The following is a 13,210-nucleotide window of genomic DNA, read 5'->3' on the forward strand; positions in this document are numbered from 1 at the left end:
CTGCATCTTTTCCAATTCTTCTTTCCTTTGGACAAGCAGGCCCCTGGGACAGATAAGGGGCTAGGGATTCAGAGTCACTGATATTTAGCTAACTAGGGCTTAGGCAAAGTGTGTCGAGAGCTGCTACTTCAACCTGGGTGAGTGCTGTCACCCCAACTTACTGATGAGGAAACTGAGGCCCAGGCAGGCTGGGGAGGGGAGGGCCTCAACCTGAGGGCCCACCTCCCACCAGGCTGGAGGCTTTTTGTGTGAACAGGGCTTGTTTTGGCCTCACCTTCCCCAAAACCTCCCCCTACCCCACCTCCTGTCTTCCTTCTTTGGGGCTCCTGCACACCTGTGGTCAGCTCTCAGGCACCGAGCTACTTAGGTGCTTACGGGATGCACGGTGCTGCCCTGGTCCTGCTGCCAGTCTTTGGCTGTGCGTCCCTGCAACCTGTCCGCCCACCCCAGCCCTCAGACAAAGTCGCGTGCGGGGCTTACTCTGTGGGTGTGAGGGCAGGCCCGATGGCCCGGTGCCGCTCACTGAGGTCCAGGGACTGGCTCAGCATGGCGCTAGGGCCAGCGGTCATCAGTTTCTTGCCCCGCCACAGCTCCACAGCGTTGGCCAGCCGCTCGGCATCTGAGTCTCGGTACCGCTGGATCTGGGTGGCACCTCCAGGGCTCTCAGGCCTGTCCTGGGCTCTCGGGCTGACCCCCAGCTTGCCTTTGTCCTTGGGAGTCTCTGGGGTGGCACTGGGGACCAGCATGCTGACCCTGCTGTCCAGAGCCAGGCTGGTGGGCCGTTCCAGGTGGCCGGGCCCGGGGCTCCTGCCCTGGGCTTCCTCCAAGACCTGGCTGCCTGGCATGGCTTGTGGGGGCCCTGTGGGCTGCTTTTTAGGAGAAGCGATCTCGGTCTCCGTCCCTGCTTCTGGAGGGGTTTCATCTTCTCTGCTCTCCTTTCTGTTTTCTGGGTGGCTTTCCTCGTGCTCTGGGGCAGCCCTCCTGGAAGGTTCTCGGAGGGCGTGCTCTTCCTTGTAGGACTGGATGTGTTTGTTCTGGAGCTTAACGTGCTCCAGCCCCCTCTGACGCCTCGACTCGCGCTTTTCCCGGCTGCTGGGCACTTTCTCGTGACTTTCGGCTGCGCTCCTCTGGGGTGGAAGCAGCTTCTCTGGGCTCGGGACCTCCTTCTCCGAGCTTGGGGCCTCCTTCTCCGGGCTCGGGATCTTCTCGGATTGGAAGCTCTCCCCCAGGGTCCCATCGCTGGGCCATGCCTCGGGCTCCGGAACCACCGGCTTGCGGTCCTCCGACATTTCTGGGCCCTGCGCCACCGGCTCGCGGTCCTCTGACAGTTCTGGGCCCTGCGCCACCGGCTCACGGTCCTCCGACAGTTCTGGGCCCTGCGCGGGCTCCTGCCTGACTGCCTGGCCCAGCCCGGCCTCGGCGGTCTTCTCCCTCGCTGCGGCTTGCTGGGTCTCCCTCTCCTTCTCTGCAGCCTTCTGCTTCTCCGCCACCATCTGGCTGAAGCTGGCATAAGGAAAGCAGAAGGGGTGGGTTCAGGAACAAAAGTGCGCGCCTCCGCCAGAATCCACCTAGGGTGTTGGGGACCCCTGTGCCATCTGCGGGGGGCGGGGGTGAGGAAAGGCTCCACCTCTGCCAAGAGGCGAGACCCCAGCCCTCAGAGATGCTTCTGGAAAGGCGACACCTCCTCAGCCAGGGCTGGGGGATACAGGGAGGGGCCTCCTGTTGTCAGAGCCACCTCTGCCGGGCTGGTTTATTGGGTCTGTTGTGGGAGGGATCTGTTAAGAAACCCCTGAATTCCTTTGGAGTTCCTTGTATGGTGGTTGCCTGAGCTTCATGTGTGAGTGTGGGGTGAGGGGAGCCCGCTGAGGGCTGGTCCCATTGGCCAGAGTCCTCCAGCTCTGAATCCAGGTGCTCCACCAACTGGCCCAGGGTGGGCAGGTGTAGTGGGGCGGCAGGGGGTGGTAATGTCCCTGGCAAAGACTGAGTGACACCGATGGCGACTTGGGGTTTTGGCAGTAGGTGCCGCCTACTGGCCCTGATCGTCTTTCTAGGGTCCCATGCACCCAGATGGTGAGATGTCTGCCTGGCCCATGCTCAGCCTCCCTGCGTCCAGAGTGACATCCTGACAGCTCCACTGGCTGGATGGTATCTCGGGCAGCTCTCAGGTGGGGGCAGTGTTCTGGGGGGCAGGGAGTTCAGCCCTGTTCTGCTCACCTCTTGCGCTGCAGGTGACCCCGGCAGAGGCTCTGCAGGCGGATGATGCTCTGTCTCTGGCGCCGGTAGGCTACTCGCTGCTGGTAGCCCCTCCACGCGGCCTGGAGGTACACTGCCGCCTGCGTCCTCTCCAGTGCCCGGCGGACGCGGTAGGACCGCCAGCAGGCCTGAGAGTGGAGCGGGCATTCAGGGGCCGGGCACGTGTGACCCTAGCCACCTCCAGCCCTGGCCCCTTGGGGCCCTCCCTGTACCTGGATGGTGACAGCTGCCCGCCTCATCTGCAGGAAGTGCCTGCGCTCCAGCACCATCCGGAACCAGCTCTGCAGGAGCAGGATCTTGCGCACTACCTCCCGGTGCAGTGTCTCCTGCAGGGCCTGCCGCTCTGTCTCCTTCAGGAAAACCTGGTGGCAGCGTGCAGGCAGGTCAGCATGGCCCCAGGACCCCTGTACTCAGGAGGTCTGCCCAGCCCGCCCTGGGCGCGAGTGAGGCCAAGCTGGCGTGCTGACTGGCCTGACCAAGGGGAGCTTTTTTTTTTTTTTTTTAAATATATATATATTTAGATATAATTCCCATAACCTAAAATTAACCGTTTAAAGTGAACAATTCAGTGGCATTTAGTGCAGTCACAACATTGTGAAACCATTACCTCTACCTAGCTCTGGTACGTTTCCATCACTCCAAGGGAAACTCTGAATCTACTAGCAGTCACTTCCTAATCCCCATCTCCCAACCCCTGGCAACCCCTAATCTGCTTTCTGTCTCTATGGATTTCCCCGCTCTGGACATTTCATTTAGATGGGATCACACACTAGGTGCCCTTTGGGTATGGCTTCTTTCACTCAGCGTAATGTTTTCAAGGTTCATCCACATAAACATGTATCAGGGCTGAGTAATGTTCCATCATGTGAATGGCCCACATTTTGTTTATCCGTCATCTGCTGACGGATACGTGGGTGGTTTCTACCTTTTGGCAATTGTGACTAGTGCCGCTATGAATGTACATGTTTGCACCTGTTTTCAAAGTTCTTTTGGGGCGATACCTAGGCGTGGAATTGCTAGGTCACATGGTAACTCATGATTAACTTGTTGAGGGGCTGTGAGGGGACTTTTCCTATCAGGTAAAGCCCTGGTGCGGAGCTCCAAAGACTGCAATGGTTACTGACTGGCCCCTGAACACCCCGTGCTATGGTGTGATCGTCCCTTCTACATGCGAGAAAACGAGAAATAGGCCTGATGCCCGAGCCCCTCACACCTCAGGTGTGCTCCTCTGCCTTCCAGGAAGAAAGAACATGCCCCAGGAAAGGCAATTCCCCAGCAGAACCACTTATTTTTCAGCGAGTGGCTTGGGCCATGGGTGCAGTGGAAGGTGGGGTCCAAGTTGGCAGCCACCCTGAGGGGCCCGAGTGCTGACCTTGGTCTTGCCGATCTGGTAGCTCCTCTTGTCTATGTCCATCTTCTCCAGCAGGGCAGAGATGACCTCCCTGCAGGGCTGGGCGTTCTTGGGCAGCAGCACCTGGAACTGCTCTGTGAAATCCTGGGTGATTTTGGCCGAGAAAGGAGAATCCGAGTGAGTGTTTCTGCCACCAACAAGGAGACGGGGCTCAAGCAACTCCCTGGTCAAGCTGTTTCTAAAGCCAAAACTTCGTTTGCTGGGAATGGTACTGACAAATCCTGGACTTTCTGAAACAGTCTAAAGCTTAAGAAAGACTGTCGCAGACACAGAGTTCTAGATCTTTTAGTCAGTCAGGGAGTGACCATCGAGGGCCTGCTGGGTGCTGGTGTTGCTGGGGTGCAGCCAGGAGATGGAGATGCTCTTGGGGGCCAGGGGCTGTGAACTGTCGGAGGGCTGAACCACAGCTGGAGGCACGCCATTTTTAAGTAAAGAATTATGCAGATTTTTAAGAGCCAAACATTAGTGAAATAGACCAGTATTTCCCCCTTTTCGGTCATTTGCTTTTCCTATTTACACAGGATCAGAAAGGTGGTATTTCCATTCTGGGGATGAGAAAAGGGAAGCATGCCACAATGAAGCCATGGCCCTGAGGCCATGTGGGTAAAGCCTGAATGGGGACCAGGTGCTGCCACCTCTGGGTTCAGGCCCAGTGCTCACTTGAGCACCACACGGCTGGGGCCAGCTCCTGGCACAAGCCAGGGGTTCTTGACCTGGGCCGTGCTGATCCCTGGGGACGTTTGGTGATACGTGGAGACATCTTGGGTTGTCATAACTCGGGGAAACAGTGTCCCTGGCATCTTGTGGGTGGAGGCTGGGGATGCTGCTCAACACCCCATGGTGTGTAGGGCGGCCCTCACCACAGAGAATGACCCAGTCTCAAGTGTCAACGGTAACTGCTGTAATTTGGTCTTTACCAATTTGAGGTTATGAATGGTCCTCTGTGTTTCTAGAAAGCCCAGGGAGCCATCTCTGAGGTCATCACCTCCTTGGGCCTCAGTTTCCACACTGGGAAAATAGGAACCAGGGCCCCCCTGCTACTGGTTGGTAGAATAAAAGAGCTGGGTATAAAAGCGTCTACTAAAGAAGATGTGCGATAAAGGGCAGAGAGGCACAGGGATTGGCTTGTGCAGTTCCCTCTTCCCTGCTTGGTGTCACACACGTCTTAAGAGGAATCAGGCCCCCCACCATGAGAAAGAATGATCTGGTGCAAACGCCAACAGTGCCAGGATGGAGAAACCCTGGCGGAAAGTAACCTGCTGGGCTCATGCTCCAGAGAGGTGCTCTCTCTGGAGGTGGTCAGCATCCCGAGCAGCCATGAGTGTGCATGAGTGCATCCTACCTGGAACGTGTACTTGGCACTGTAGCCCGACCTCCGGATCCGCACGGTCTCCAGCATGCCTGTGTAGCGCAGCTGCTGCAGCACCAGCTCGTCATTGAAGCACAGCTCTTTCTGAAACAGGATTGAACGATCAGGGCAGATGCCTGCAGGTGGCTGGGGATGGGGAGCCCTGGCGGGAGGTACTGATTCCCAAGTGACTGCGGTCCCTTGGGATTCCAGGTATGGAGGCAGTCAGGGCACACACGGGGGCCCCGGGCTTCTCTGGGAACATCCCAGCATGGGTCGCCAGCATGGCAGCCATGGGCACCTGGAGGATCTGTTTTTTTTCCCCTTGCTCCAGACATTCTTTTTGGAAGAAAGGTGGGGCCACTCAGCAGTCATGCCTAAGGCATTAATCTCTTCAAGAAAACTTGGTGTCTGATCTGCTCTATTCCCTGGTGCCCAGAAGACAGATGCCACTTCCTACTACCTAACTTAGGATAATATGCTGCAAAGACTTATCTTCTAAAGGCTCCGACCCAAACCTGTGCTGAACTCACGCTCTGCACCAGGTTATCAGAGTAAGTACTAGGGATTCAGCAGAGAGAACATACTACCAGGCCGCCGTGGGAGGGGGTCACAGGAGAGGGGACCCTGGACTAGATCTGAGGGCTGAGGAGAGGCTGGCAAGGGGAGGAGGGTGGGGAGCAGCCAAGTGAATGCCCAGAAGAGGGAAGGGGAAGCTGAGGGGTGGGCAGGGACGCAGGGAGATGCTTGCTGCTGGAGGCGTAGGGGCAAGGGGGAGGAGGGGCTGAAATGAGGCTGACTCAAGGCTTCGACTCCAGAGCTCAGGAGCCTGGACTCCACACTGGCAGCTGTTATTTTAAGTGGATGGAGGGGAGGGAATGGCATGAGGGGAGGGTTGTCACGATGGGGCGGGGTGGGATGCTTCTGGCATCTGGTGGGCTCTTGGAGACCAAGGATGCTACTCGATACTCTAAAAAGCATAGGACAGCCTCCCCAGAGCAAAGAACGATCTGCAGGCGTGGCCCCTGCTCAAAGCAGGTGTCGATGGAGTGTTCCTGAGCTGCCCAAAGCTGAAGTAAGAATCCTAACGGGAGAAGGGGGCCTGATTCTGCTGTGGGAGGAAGGTGCGGGATGACAGACACCTTCTCTGAGACACCGCTGGGGGGACCAGGAACGGGAAGGGAGAGGAGGAGATAGCACAAGTCCAGGTCCTCACCCGGGAGGACGGAAGCCATGAACCTGGCAGGGACGAGCCGGGCTTGGCATGTTAGCAGTGTGTCCTGGGAGCAGGGACAAGCCAGGGAAACAGGAAGAGTAGAGACAGAGCGTGAGTGAACAGCGTCTCCAGGAGGCTCGTGCCCAGAGATCCACTTTTGCCCAGGAGGGAGCCCAGATTCCAAATGGCCCCCAACAAAGTCCCGGAGGAGATGGAATGGCTGGTGGACCCCTGGGGTGAAGCAAGCCTGGCAGTAAGGGCTGAGAGGCGCTGGGGCCCCCCACTGGGGGTCCATGAGTCTTTCCAGAAACTTAAGGATGAGCAGCAGGCTCTGTGCTCTTGTTGCCCGATGTCAGCCTCTTCCTTCCAGTCCTCTCTCTGCACTGGCTGCTTCTGAGATGTATCTAAAGAGCATCCCCAACCTGCTCTTCCTTGAGCAAACTTTCTCTGGGGCCTCTCCATGTTCCAGATGATGTCCCTGCCCTTGGCTGGTCACCAGGCCACCCTTGCTGCCTCCTATTGACCCTCCTCCACTCCTAGCTGGCAACAGATGTTTAGTTCCCGAAACCTGTGTGAATACTTGGCTCCTTGAGGACTCTCCTGACCAACCCTCCCCCCTTTGCACTAAGACACACAGGAACACCCAGCACTAAGTCACCAGATCCCAGCTTGGTGTTCACCCCTCAGGAGATGTGGGAGCCTCTCACCTTCTCAGCGTTGGAGCGGATGCAGCGGATGAAGAAGGGCTCCGCCTTCCCCAGTGCCTCCAGGAGCTTATTAAGGGATGTCTGGGGAAAGAGAGGGAAGGTGCTGAGCTGGGACCCCCAGGGGCACACCCCTCAGTGGGAGGGGACCCAGGTCATCCGCCTGCATCGGCGGTGGGGGCGTCTATGTCGATGTGGGACATGGGAGGTTGCAACTGGACCTTCCGACCAGAGGCTGTGTCACCCCAGGGTCCCTGTGGCTGAGAGCTGCCATCCTCCCAGGTCACCCAGCTCTCCTTTCTGTTTTAAGTGAAAGGTGAGGAGAAGGTGGTGGAACCAGATAAATTCTTTCTAGGGACTTAAAACATGTGTCAGCCTCAGAAGGGGCCACAGAATCAATGATTTTGGTCTTTGGCCTGCTGTTTCCAAAAAGGATCTGTGGGAGTTCCTACATGAGGTAATGACAAAAAAGCTGAAGTGGAAACAGAAGACGCAGATTGAGGAAAATGGGAAAGAACAAAAAAGAAAAAATGGTGAGGATCAGCAGCCATCGGACCCCCCCTGAAAAAGTAGGAAAAAAGTGTCCCTGAGCTTCCTGGCAACCAGGGTAAAAGGGGAAATACGACCTAAGGACACAGTTCAGTGGTCACATTAACTCACATGCTTAACTCGAGTTTCTTTTAACATGGTGGTTCTCAACCAAGGGCGATTCTGTTCCCCCAGGGGCATTTGGCAATGTCTGGAGACTTTTTGGTTGTCACCACTGGAGAATGCTACTGGCATCTCGTAGGTGAAGGCCAGGGATGCTGTTCAACACCCCACAACACATAGGAAGGCCCCCACCATGGAGGATAACCCAACCCCAAATGTCAAGCAGTGCCAAGGTCAGGAACCCCGGTGCTGGGTTTGTTTTGGCTGAGCCACGCGAGCGTCAGGCTGGGTTAAGTGCCGCCTCCTGCCCCTGCTGGACCGCCTACCTGGAACTGGGCGCTGATGCTGGGTGGTTTCTTCTTCTTGTGCAGGTGCAGCAGGGACTTAGTGGTGCGGTCGTGCAGGGTCATACTGATGATGAGCTTCAGGGATTTGGAGTCCAGCAGGTTCTAGAACAGACACTCAGGGTCTGGCCTGCCCTCCCAAAGCCCCAGAGGGCACCGGGAGACATTGCAGACATCCCCAGAGCCAGGACAAGGCCCCCCGCGGTGGCAGCTCTTAGGATCAGTCTTGGGACTGTGCTGTCAGAGAGGAGGTAGGGGCAGGTGGGTCTGGGGGGCAGCCAGGGTAACTGGAGGACTGAGCCTGGGCTGTGACCTGTGGATGGTGCTGCTTCCAGGAGGGCTGATTACAGCCTCTTGTGGTCTGAGTGCCCAGAAGCCAAGAGCTACAGAGTGCTGCCTTCATTCCACACAGCTCAAGGGGTGCCAAGAGCCCCGTGTTTCCACATGCACTCATCCGGCCCATCCTCCCACATGCGCCAACCCTTACTATCGCTGATGAGCGGGACTAGGGCTGTCTCATCTGTTGGCCAGACGGAGGGGTTGCCCTTACGCTTTTGCTAACTTTATAATCCGTCTGCACGCTGTACATGGAGACTAGCCAGTGTCTGGGTGCACTTGACCCAAGGCTGGCAGCTGGGGTCTTGGCTGCCAGTGATGCCCAGCTGTCCCCTTTCTGGCAGAACCACCCTGGCTGAAGGGCCACCTCTCCCTGGATGCCCAGAAGGTGCTGCATCCCATCCCGCCCTCTGGAGGTGGTTCGCAGCTAAAGATCTCCTATGTAGGGGTATGACAGGGTCCCATTGCCTCTTGACAAGATAAGCTCTGTGGTGCAGTTAACACTCCTGGGCTCCGTGGGGAATCAGGCTGAGCCCACCTCCCCTCAACCCTGTCTCAGGTTTCTCCTGGGAGCTCCCCACTACACACCACTTGTGCCAAGTTCCCCATCACAGCCCTGCTTTCTAGGAAACCCAAAGAGACTTCCAAATCATTTCAATAGGAGACACATTTTTTTAAGAGAGGAAGGGGGAGATGGTGAGAAAGAGAAGGAACAAAAGAAGCCAGAGAAGTTAAAAGCCTCCCCCCCACCCGTTTTCCAAAAGGGTTAAAAAAAAAAAAAGACTTGAGCCAGGTGCCCGCAAGGCAGTGTTAGACGGTGACGCGCGTGTTTACCTTTGGAATGATCTGCTTTTGTTTGATACCTTTACTTTTCCTGTCAAAATATTAAAAACGGTTTTGTGAACACAAGGGACACGCAGTCTGGATCTGGGTTAGTTCAGCAAGCCACGCCTTGCGGGTTAGATGGAGCCAGAAGAGAGAGAGTAGGGACTCTAGGGGCACAAGTGCAACGAGGCCGCCGCCTTGCCAAGGACCTGGTGGGCTCCCTGTGCGTGTAGGGGGTGCTCCTGTGACTGTGCGCAGTGGCCTTGCTGGGCCAGCGGCTGCCCCGGGGTGGCAGGAGCACCTGGCGTGGGGGCTGGCTGCTAACAGGGCACAGCGTGCATCTGCGCAGGGCCGCTCTGGGAGAGCTGACGGAAATCACAAAGGGATGGTGGGATGCCCCAAACGGGGCTTCGAGGGCTCCCGCGTGGCCCTGACGCCTACGGGTGTCCCAGCTCTATTTGCTGTATGTTGGCAAACGCCAAGCAGGCCCACAGCAACCCTTCTAGACCCCCCCGAAGCAGGGCAAGGGTCTACCTCCTAGAGATCTGAGATGGGGCCTGGATAGGGGTGCCTTCTGGACTTGAACTAGTGGAAGGTTAAAAATGAAAGCTGATCTTCTGGCCAAGGGAGGGGGGACGACCCCCATATTCTCAGACACTTTAGGAATCTTGTGGGAAGAGAAAGGTTTTATAAAAAGCTGCAGCTTGGCCTGTTTTAAAGACCCGCTGAGGAAATGGTGCCCCACAGACCTGCGAGACGCTCAGCCGGGAGTTCTTTGTGTGTCAGGTTTCATCTTAAACCCCGTGGGGTGGAATAAGGCATAATAAAAATGACTTTGCAAACGGGCCCCACTGCAGGCACGAGCTTCACTCTCGGCCGGCCTGAGCCCTGTGTGGCCGCCTGCCTGGTATGAAAATCATCACTCCTGCTTTGTAGACACGGGCCAAATGCTCAGAGCACTCAGGTCACGCAGTGAGTTAGCGGGAGGTCCAAACCCTATCTGCGTGGTTTCTGGCCCTTACTACCACGTCATGCCCACGATGCAGGGTCACGGGCCGCAAAATTGCACACCCTGCTACTGACGGCTGCTGTGTAAACTTGCAGTGGCAAAGGTGGTGGGGGTGGGAGGGGAAGCAAGCCTTGCTCTGCACGTTTTGGGGGCAGAAAATCAGATGCTTCATGGGAGGAGTGTTCCTGTGAAGCTATGCTGGGCAATGGGGAGCTGGCAAGGATATGGGTCACAGCGCAGACACAGGGGCGGGAGGATTACGAGGACCACTTAGCGGCGCCTGGCGTGAGAACGGAACCACAAAGCAGCACAGCATTTAAAGCGGCTGATTCAGCGTTACAGGAACAGGGAGCGGGGAGGCAGTCGTTGCACTTGTGGGAGAAGGGGGTGCCCGCAGCCTGGGGGGACTCACTGGATGAAGGTGCGGGGTTTCTGGAGCCGACTGAGGGACTGGAGAAGCCTACGGGGATCCTCACCCTGCCAGGGCAATCCTTTGATGGTCTTGATGATTTGGTCATGCAAATCGCTGGGGGGTGTGGGGAGGGGGGTGCAGTGACAGAGAGAAGACTGAGTTAGAGCAGCGGCCCGCCACCTGGGGGTCCCTGGCGCAGTCGGGACCGTCCCTAGGCCACTGGAGCCAAAACATGCAGCCCGGAGCCTGCACGCTGCTGCCACTCCCTCCTCCACAAAGAAGGGAGGTTCGGACAGGAGTGGCTGCCCACATCCAGAAGGCTCCTTCCTCCTCTGTAGTGGGGTGCGAAGTGTGGCTAGGCCACTTTGAGCTAAACAGAGATTGCAACATGGCATCTCGGATTGTTGGAAAAGGCTTCATGTTTAACAGCCGTTTGCAGACCGTAAAAAAGCATCAAGGGGCTACTGAAAACAGAAGATCGGGAGGTCTCTGTGGGAGGCAGCACTTCAGTTTCTCTTGGCATTTCTGTGGCCACATGTCAGCCTCTAAGAAATGCCTTGGGAGGAATGAATTGGAATTCACACAGGGGTTATCGAATGGGGCGATGCTGGCCCTTCCCCTGCCACCTCCCCCAGGGGATGCTTGGTTGTCCCAACTGGGAGAGGGGGCGCTACTAGCACCTGCTGGGAGAGGGCCAGGGATGCTGCTCAGTTCCCTACAATGCACAGGACATCCCACCAGAGTGACCCCGCAGAGGGCCGAGGGTGAGAAACCTTAGTTGAATTCAACCTTATCAGCTTTATTTCATTTGATCTCCATGAGTTCGGGGCTGAGCATACATCTTGGGTGTGAGAATAAGAATGGCTTTGAGAAAACGGAATGCTCTGAAAAATGGACGGTCGTGAAAAATGTCTAGATCATAAATGTTTTGGACAGTAAGTACTTCTGGAAATGAGGTAGCAATGACTACAGGATGAGCCGGAAGGTTTTTTGTTTTTTGCTTTTATCTTTTTTAATTCCTCATTTCAGTTATTTTAAATACATGTTTAAGCTCCGGGCAGTTGGCCTGGGAAGACCCCGATCAGCAGCCCCTTGTCTGTGTTCCATGCACCATGCCCTGGGTCCGGATGGCTGCACTTACCTCTGCTCCCTTGCCCTCCAGGGAGGCACAGAGCAAAGACAACAGAGGGGTCACATTTCACCTCTGCCCCTTGAGCGGTCAGTGCAGCAGCCAGAGCACCCACCAAGGCCCATGGCTTCAGCCCACACCCCCCTGACCAGGCCAAATCTGGCGAGAGTGGCCCCCAGCGTGTCGATGCCCTCTCTTTTGGCTCTGGATGCTGAGCTGAGCACCTCAGGACAATAGCTCCTCTTGGCATGCCTCCCTGGTCTCAGGTTCGAAGGCCCTTGTTTCTACTTACTTCTTGCTTTCATAGAAAGCAATGATGTCCTCAAAAGCGTTAATATCGAACTCCTCAGAGCCGTCAAATGAGAAATCTAGCATTGAACAGCTGAAAGGGAGAATCTGTATAAACTAAATGCGCTCTTGGGGTGGGACTCGCAGCCCCAGGGGCCAGGCCCTAGGGAGACCAGGTCGGTCAGGGGCCACTTTCAAATAGGGGAAAGTGGTTTTTTGTTTTTGTTTTTCCTCTTCTCTCCTTTTGGCTGATTTAAAAGCGCACCTTTTTAAAAGCAGGAAAATGACATTGCGCTTTCAGACAAATGGCGCATGGTCGCTTACCGAGGTGCTAGTTCTACCTCCACACATGTGCCTTTATGAATCTCTTGGAGCAGTTTTTATTACAAAGTACTCAAAAATAAAATGACTCTTTCGGGTCTGAAAATTTAGTGACTTGCTCCTTGGGAATCCGTGAGTCTTGAGGAAGAAGTTGGGGACTCAGCTGCCCCAGGGCTTTTGCACACCCTGCCTGCTTTGTCTGGCCCAACTGGCCCCTTCTCAATGCAGCCTGCCTGGCTCCCTCAGGCTGCCAGAGGCTTCCCTCCTCTGGCTTTGTCATGGCCTCAGGTGACTGTCCAGTGTGGCTTTTTCCGCCCCACCTTCCTGGAAGCACAGGCCCACTCACTTTTACACTCAGTACTAACTGGGGTACATGGAGGACCCCTGGTCTTTGCTAGGTGGTCAAAAGACACCCAGTGTCATCTCACGTGCAATGATGAGTCTGTGTTTCTGACTGAGAGTGAAGTAACTTAGCAAATCTGCTTTCGGGACACCCCGGTCAGGCTAAGGGAGGAAATACTCTTAATTTAAGAGACCACAGCCCTTTGGCCCCACCCGCCAATGGTCATGACCAGTCATGAAAAGGATCCTTTGTAAACTGAGCTGCCCACACCTCCCCAGAGCGGATGATGCACGAGGCCTGCCTCTGTGCGCAGAAACGCAGCAACCAGATGCCATTACTTCTGAGTCTTTCTGGTTCAAGTGGCCTCTGGGTTCCTTATTCAGGTCAACCTCGACCTGCGTTTCAGAGTGTCGGATTTCTGGCGCTGTTTTAAACAATGCTGCTGTCTACCGGCTAAGGATGGGACAAATCAAGGGCTCGCTCACCGGTATAGTTTTTCTGACGGGGTGCTGGCTCCTCTGTGCAGCTCTCCCAGGTGACTTCGGGCACCAGAGCTGCCCAGACCTGCTGGGGACACAGAGTGTATGGAGTTTGTTGGGTGGTGGTGGGGTCACCTGGGG

The 13,210-nt window shown here is 56.1% G+C and overlaps 1 protein-coding gene across 3 annotated transcripts in view; it reads right to left on the reverse strand.

Annotated features, from left to right (window-relative positions):
- MYO9B (myosin IXB) overlaps positions 1–13,210 on the reverse strand; it is an 83,756-nt gene that overhangs the window by 12,538 nt on the left and 58,008 nt on the right. The window contains exons 8-18 of one of the 3 annotated variants that reach the window (XM_032465330.1): positions 13,076–13,154; positions 11,931–12,020; positions 10,510–10,623; positions 9,098–9,137; positions 7,910–8,032; positions 6,936–7,016; positions 5,007–5,117; positions 3,626–3,748; positions 2,466–2,615; positions 2,215–2,381; positions 481–1,503 (exon numbers count right to left, since the gene is read on the reverse strand). In XM_032465330.1, the coding sequence (XP_032321221.1) occupies positions 481–1,503; positions 2,215–2,381; positions 2,466–2,615; positions 3,626–3,748; positions 5,007–5,117; positions 6,936–7,016; positions 7,910–8,032; positions 9,098–9,137; positions 10,510–10,623; positions 11,931–12,020; positions 13,076–13,154 (2,101 nt within the window). Of the gene's footprint in view, positions 1–480; positions 1,504–2,214; positions 2,382–2,465; positions 2,616–3,625; positions 3,749–5,006; positions 5,118–6,935; positions 7,017–7,909; positions 8,033–9,097; positions 9,138–10,509; positions 10,624–11,930; positions 12,021–13,075; positions 13,158–13,210 lie in introns of all 3 variants that reach the window. The other 2 variants (XM_032465331.1, XM_032465332.1) reach the window with 2 other exon arrangements.

Source organism: Camelus ferus, chromosome 22, assembly GCF_009834535.1.
Source record: "Camelus ferus isolate YT-003-E chromosome 22, BCGSAC_Cfer_1.0, whole genome shotgun sequence".
NCBI lineage: Eukaryota > Metazoa > Chordata > Mammalia > Artiodactyla > Camelidae > Camelus > Camelus ferus.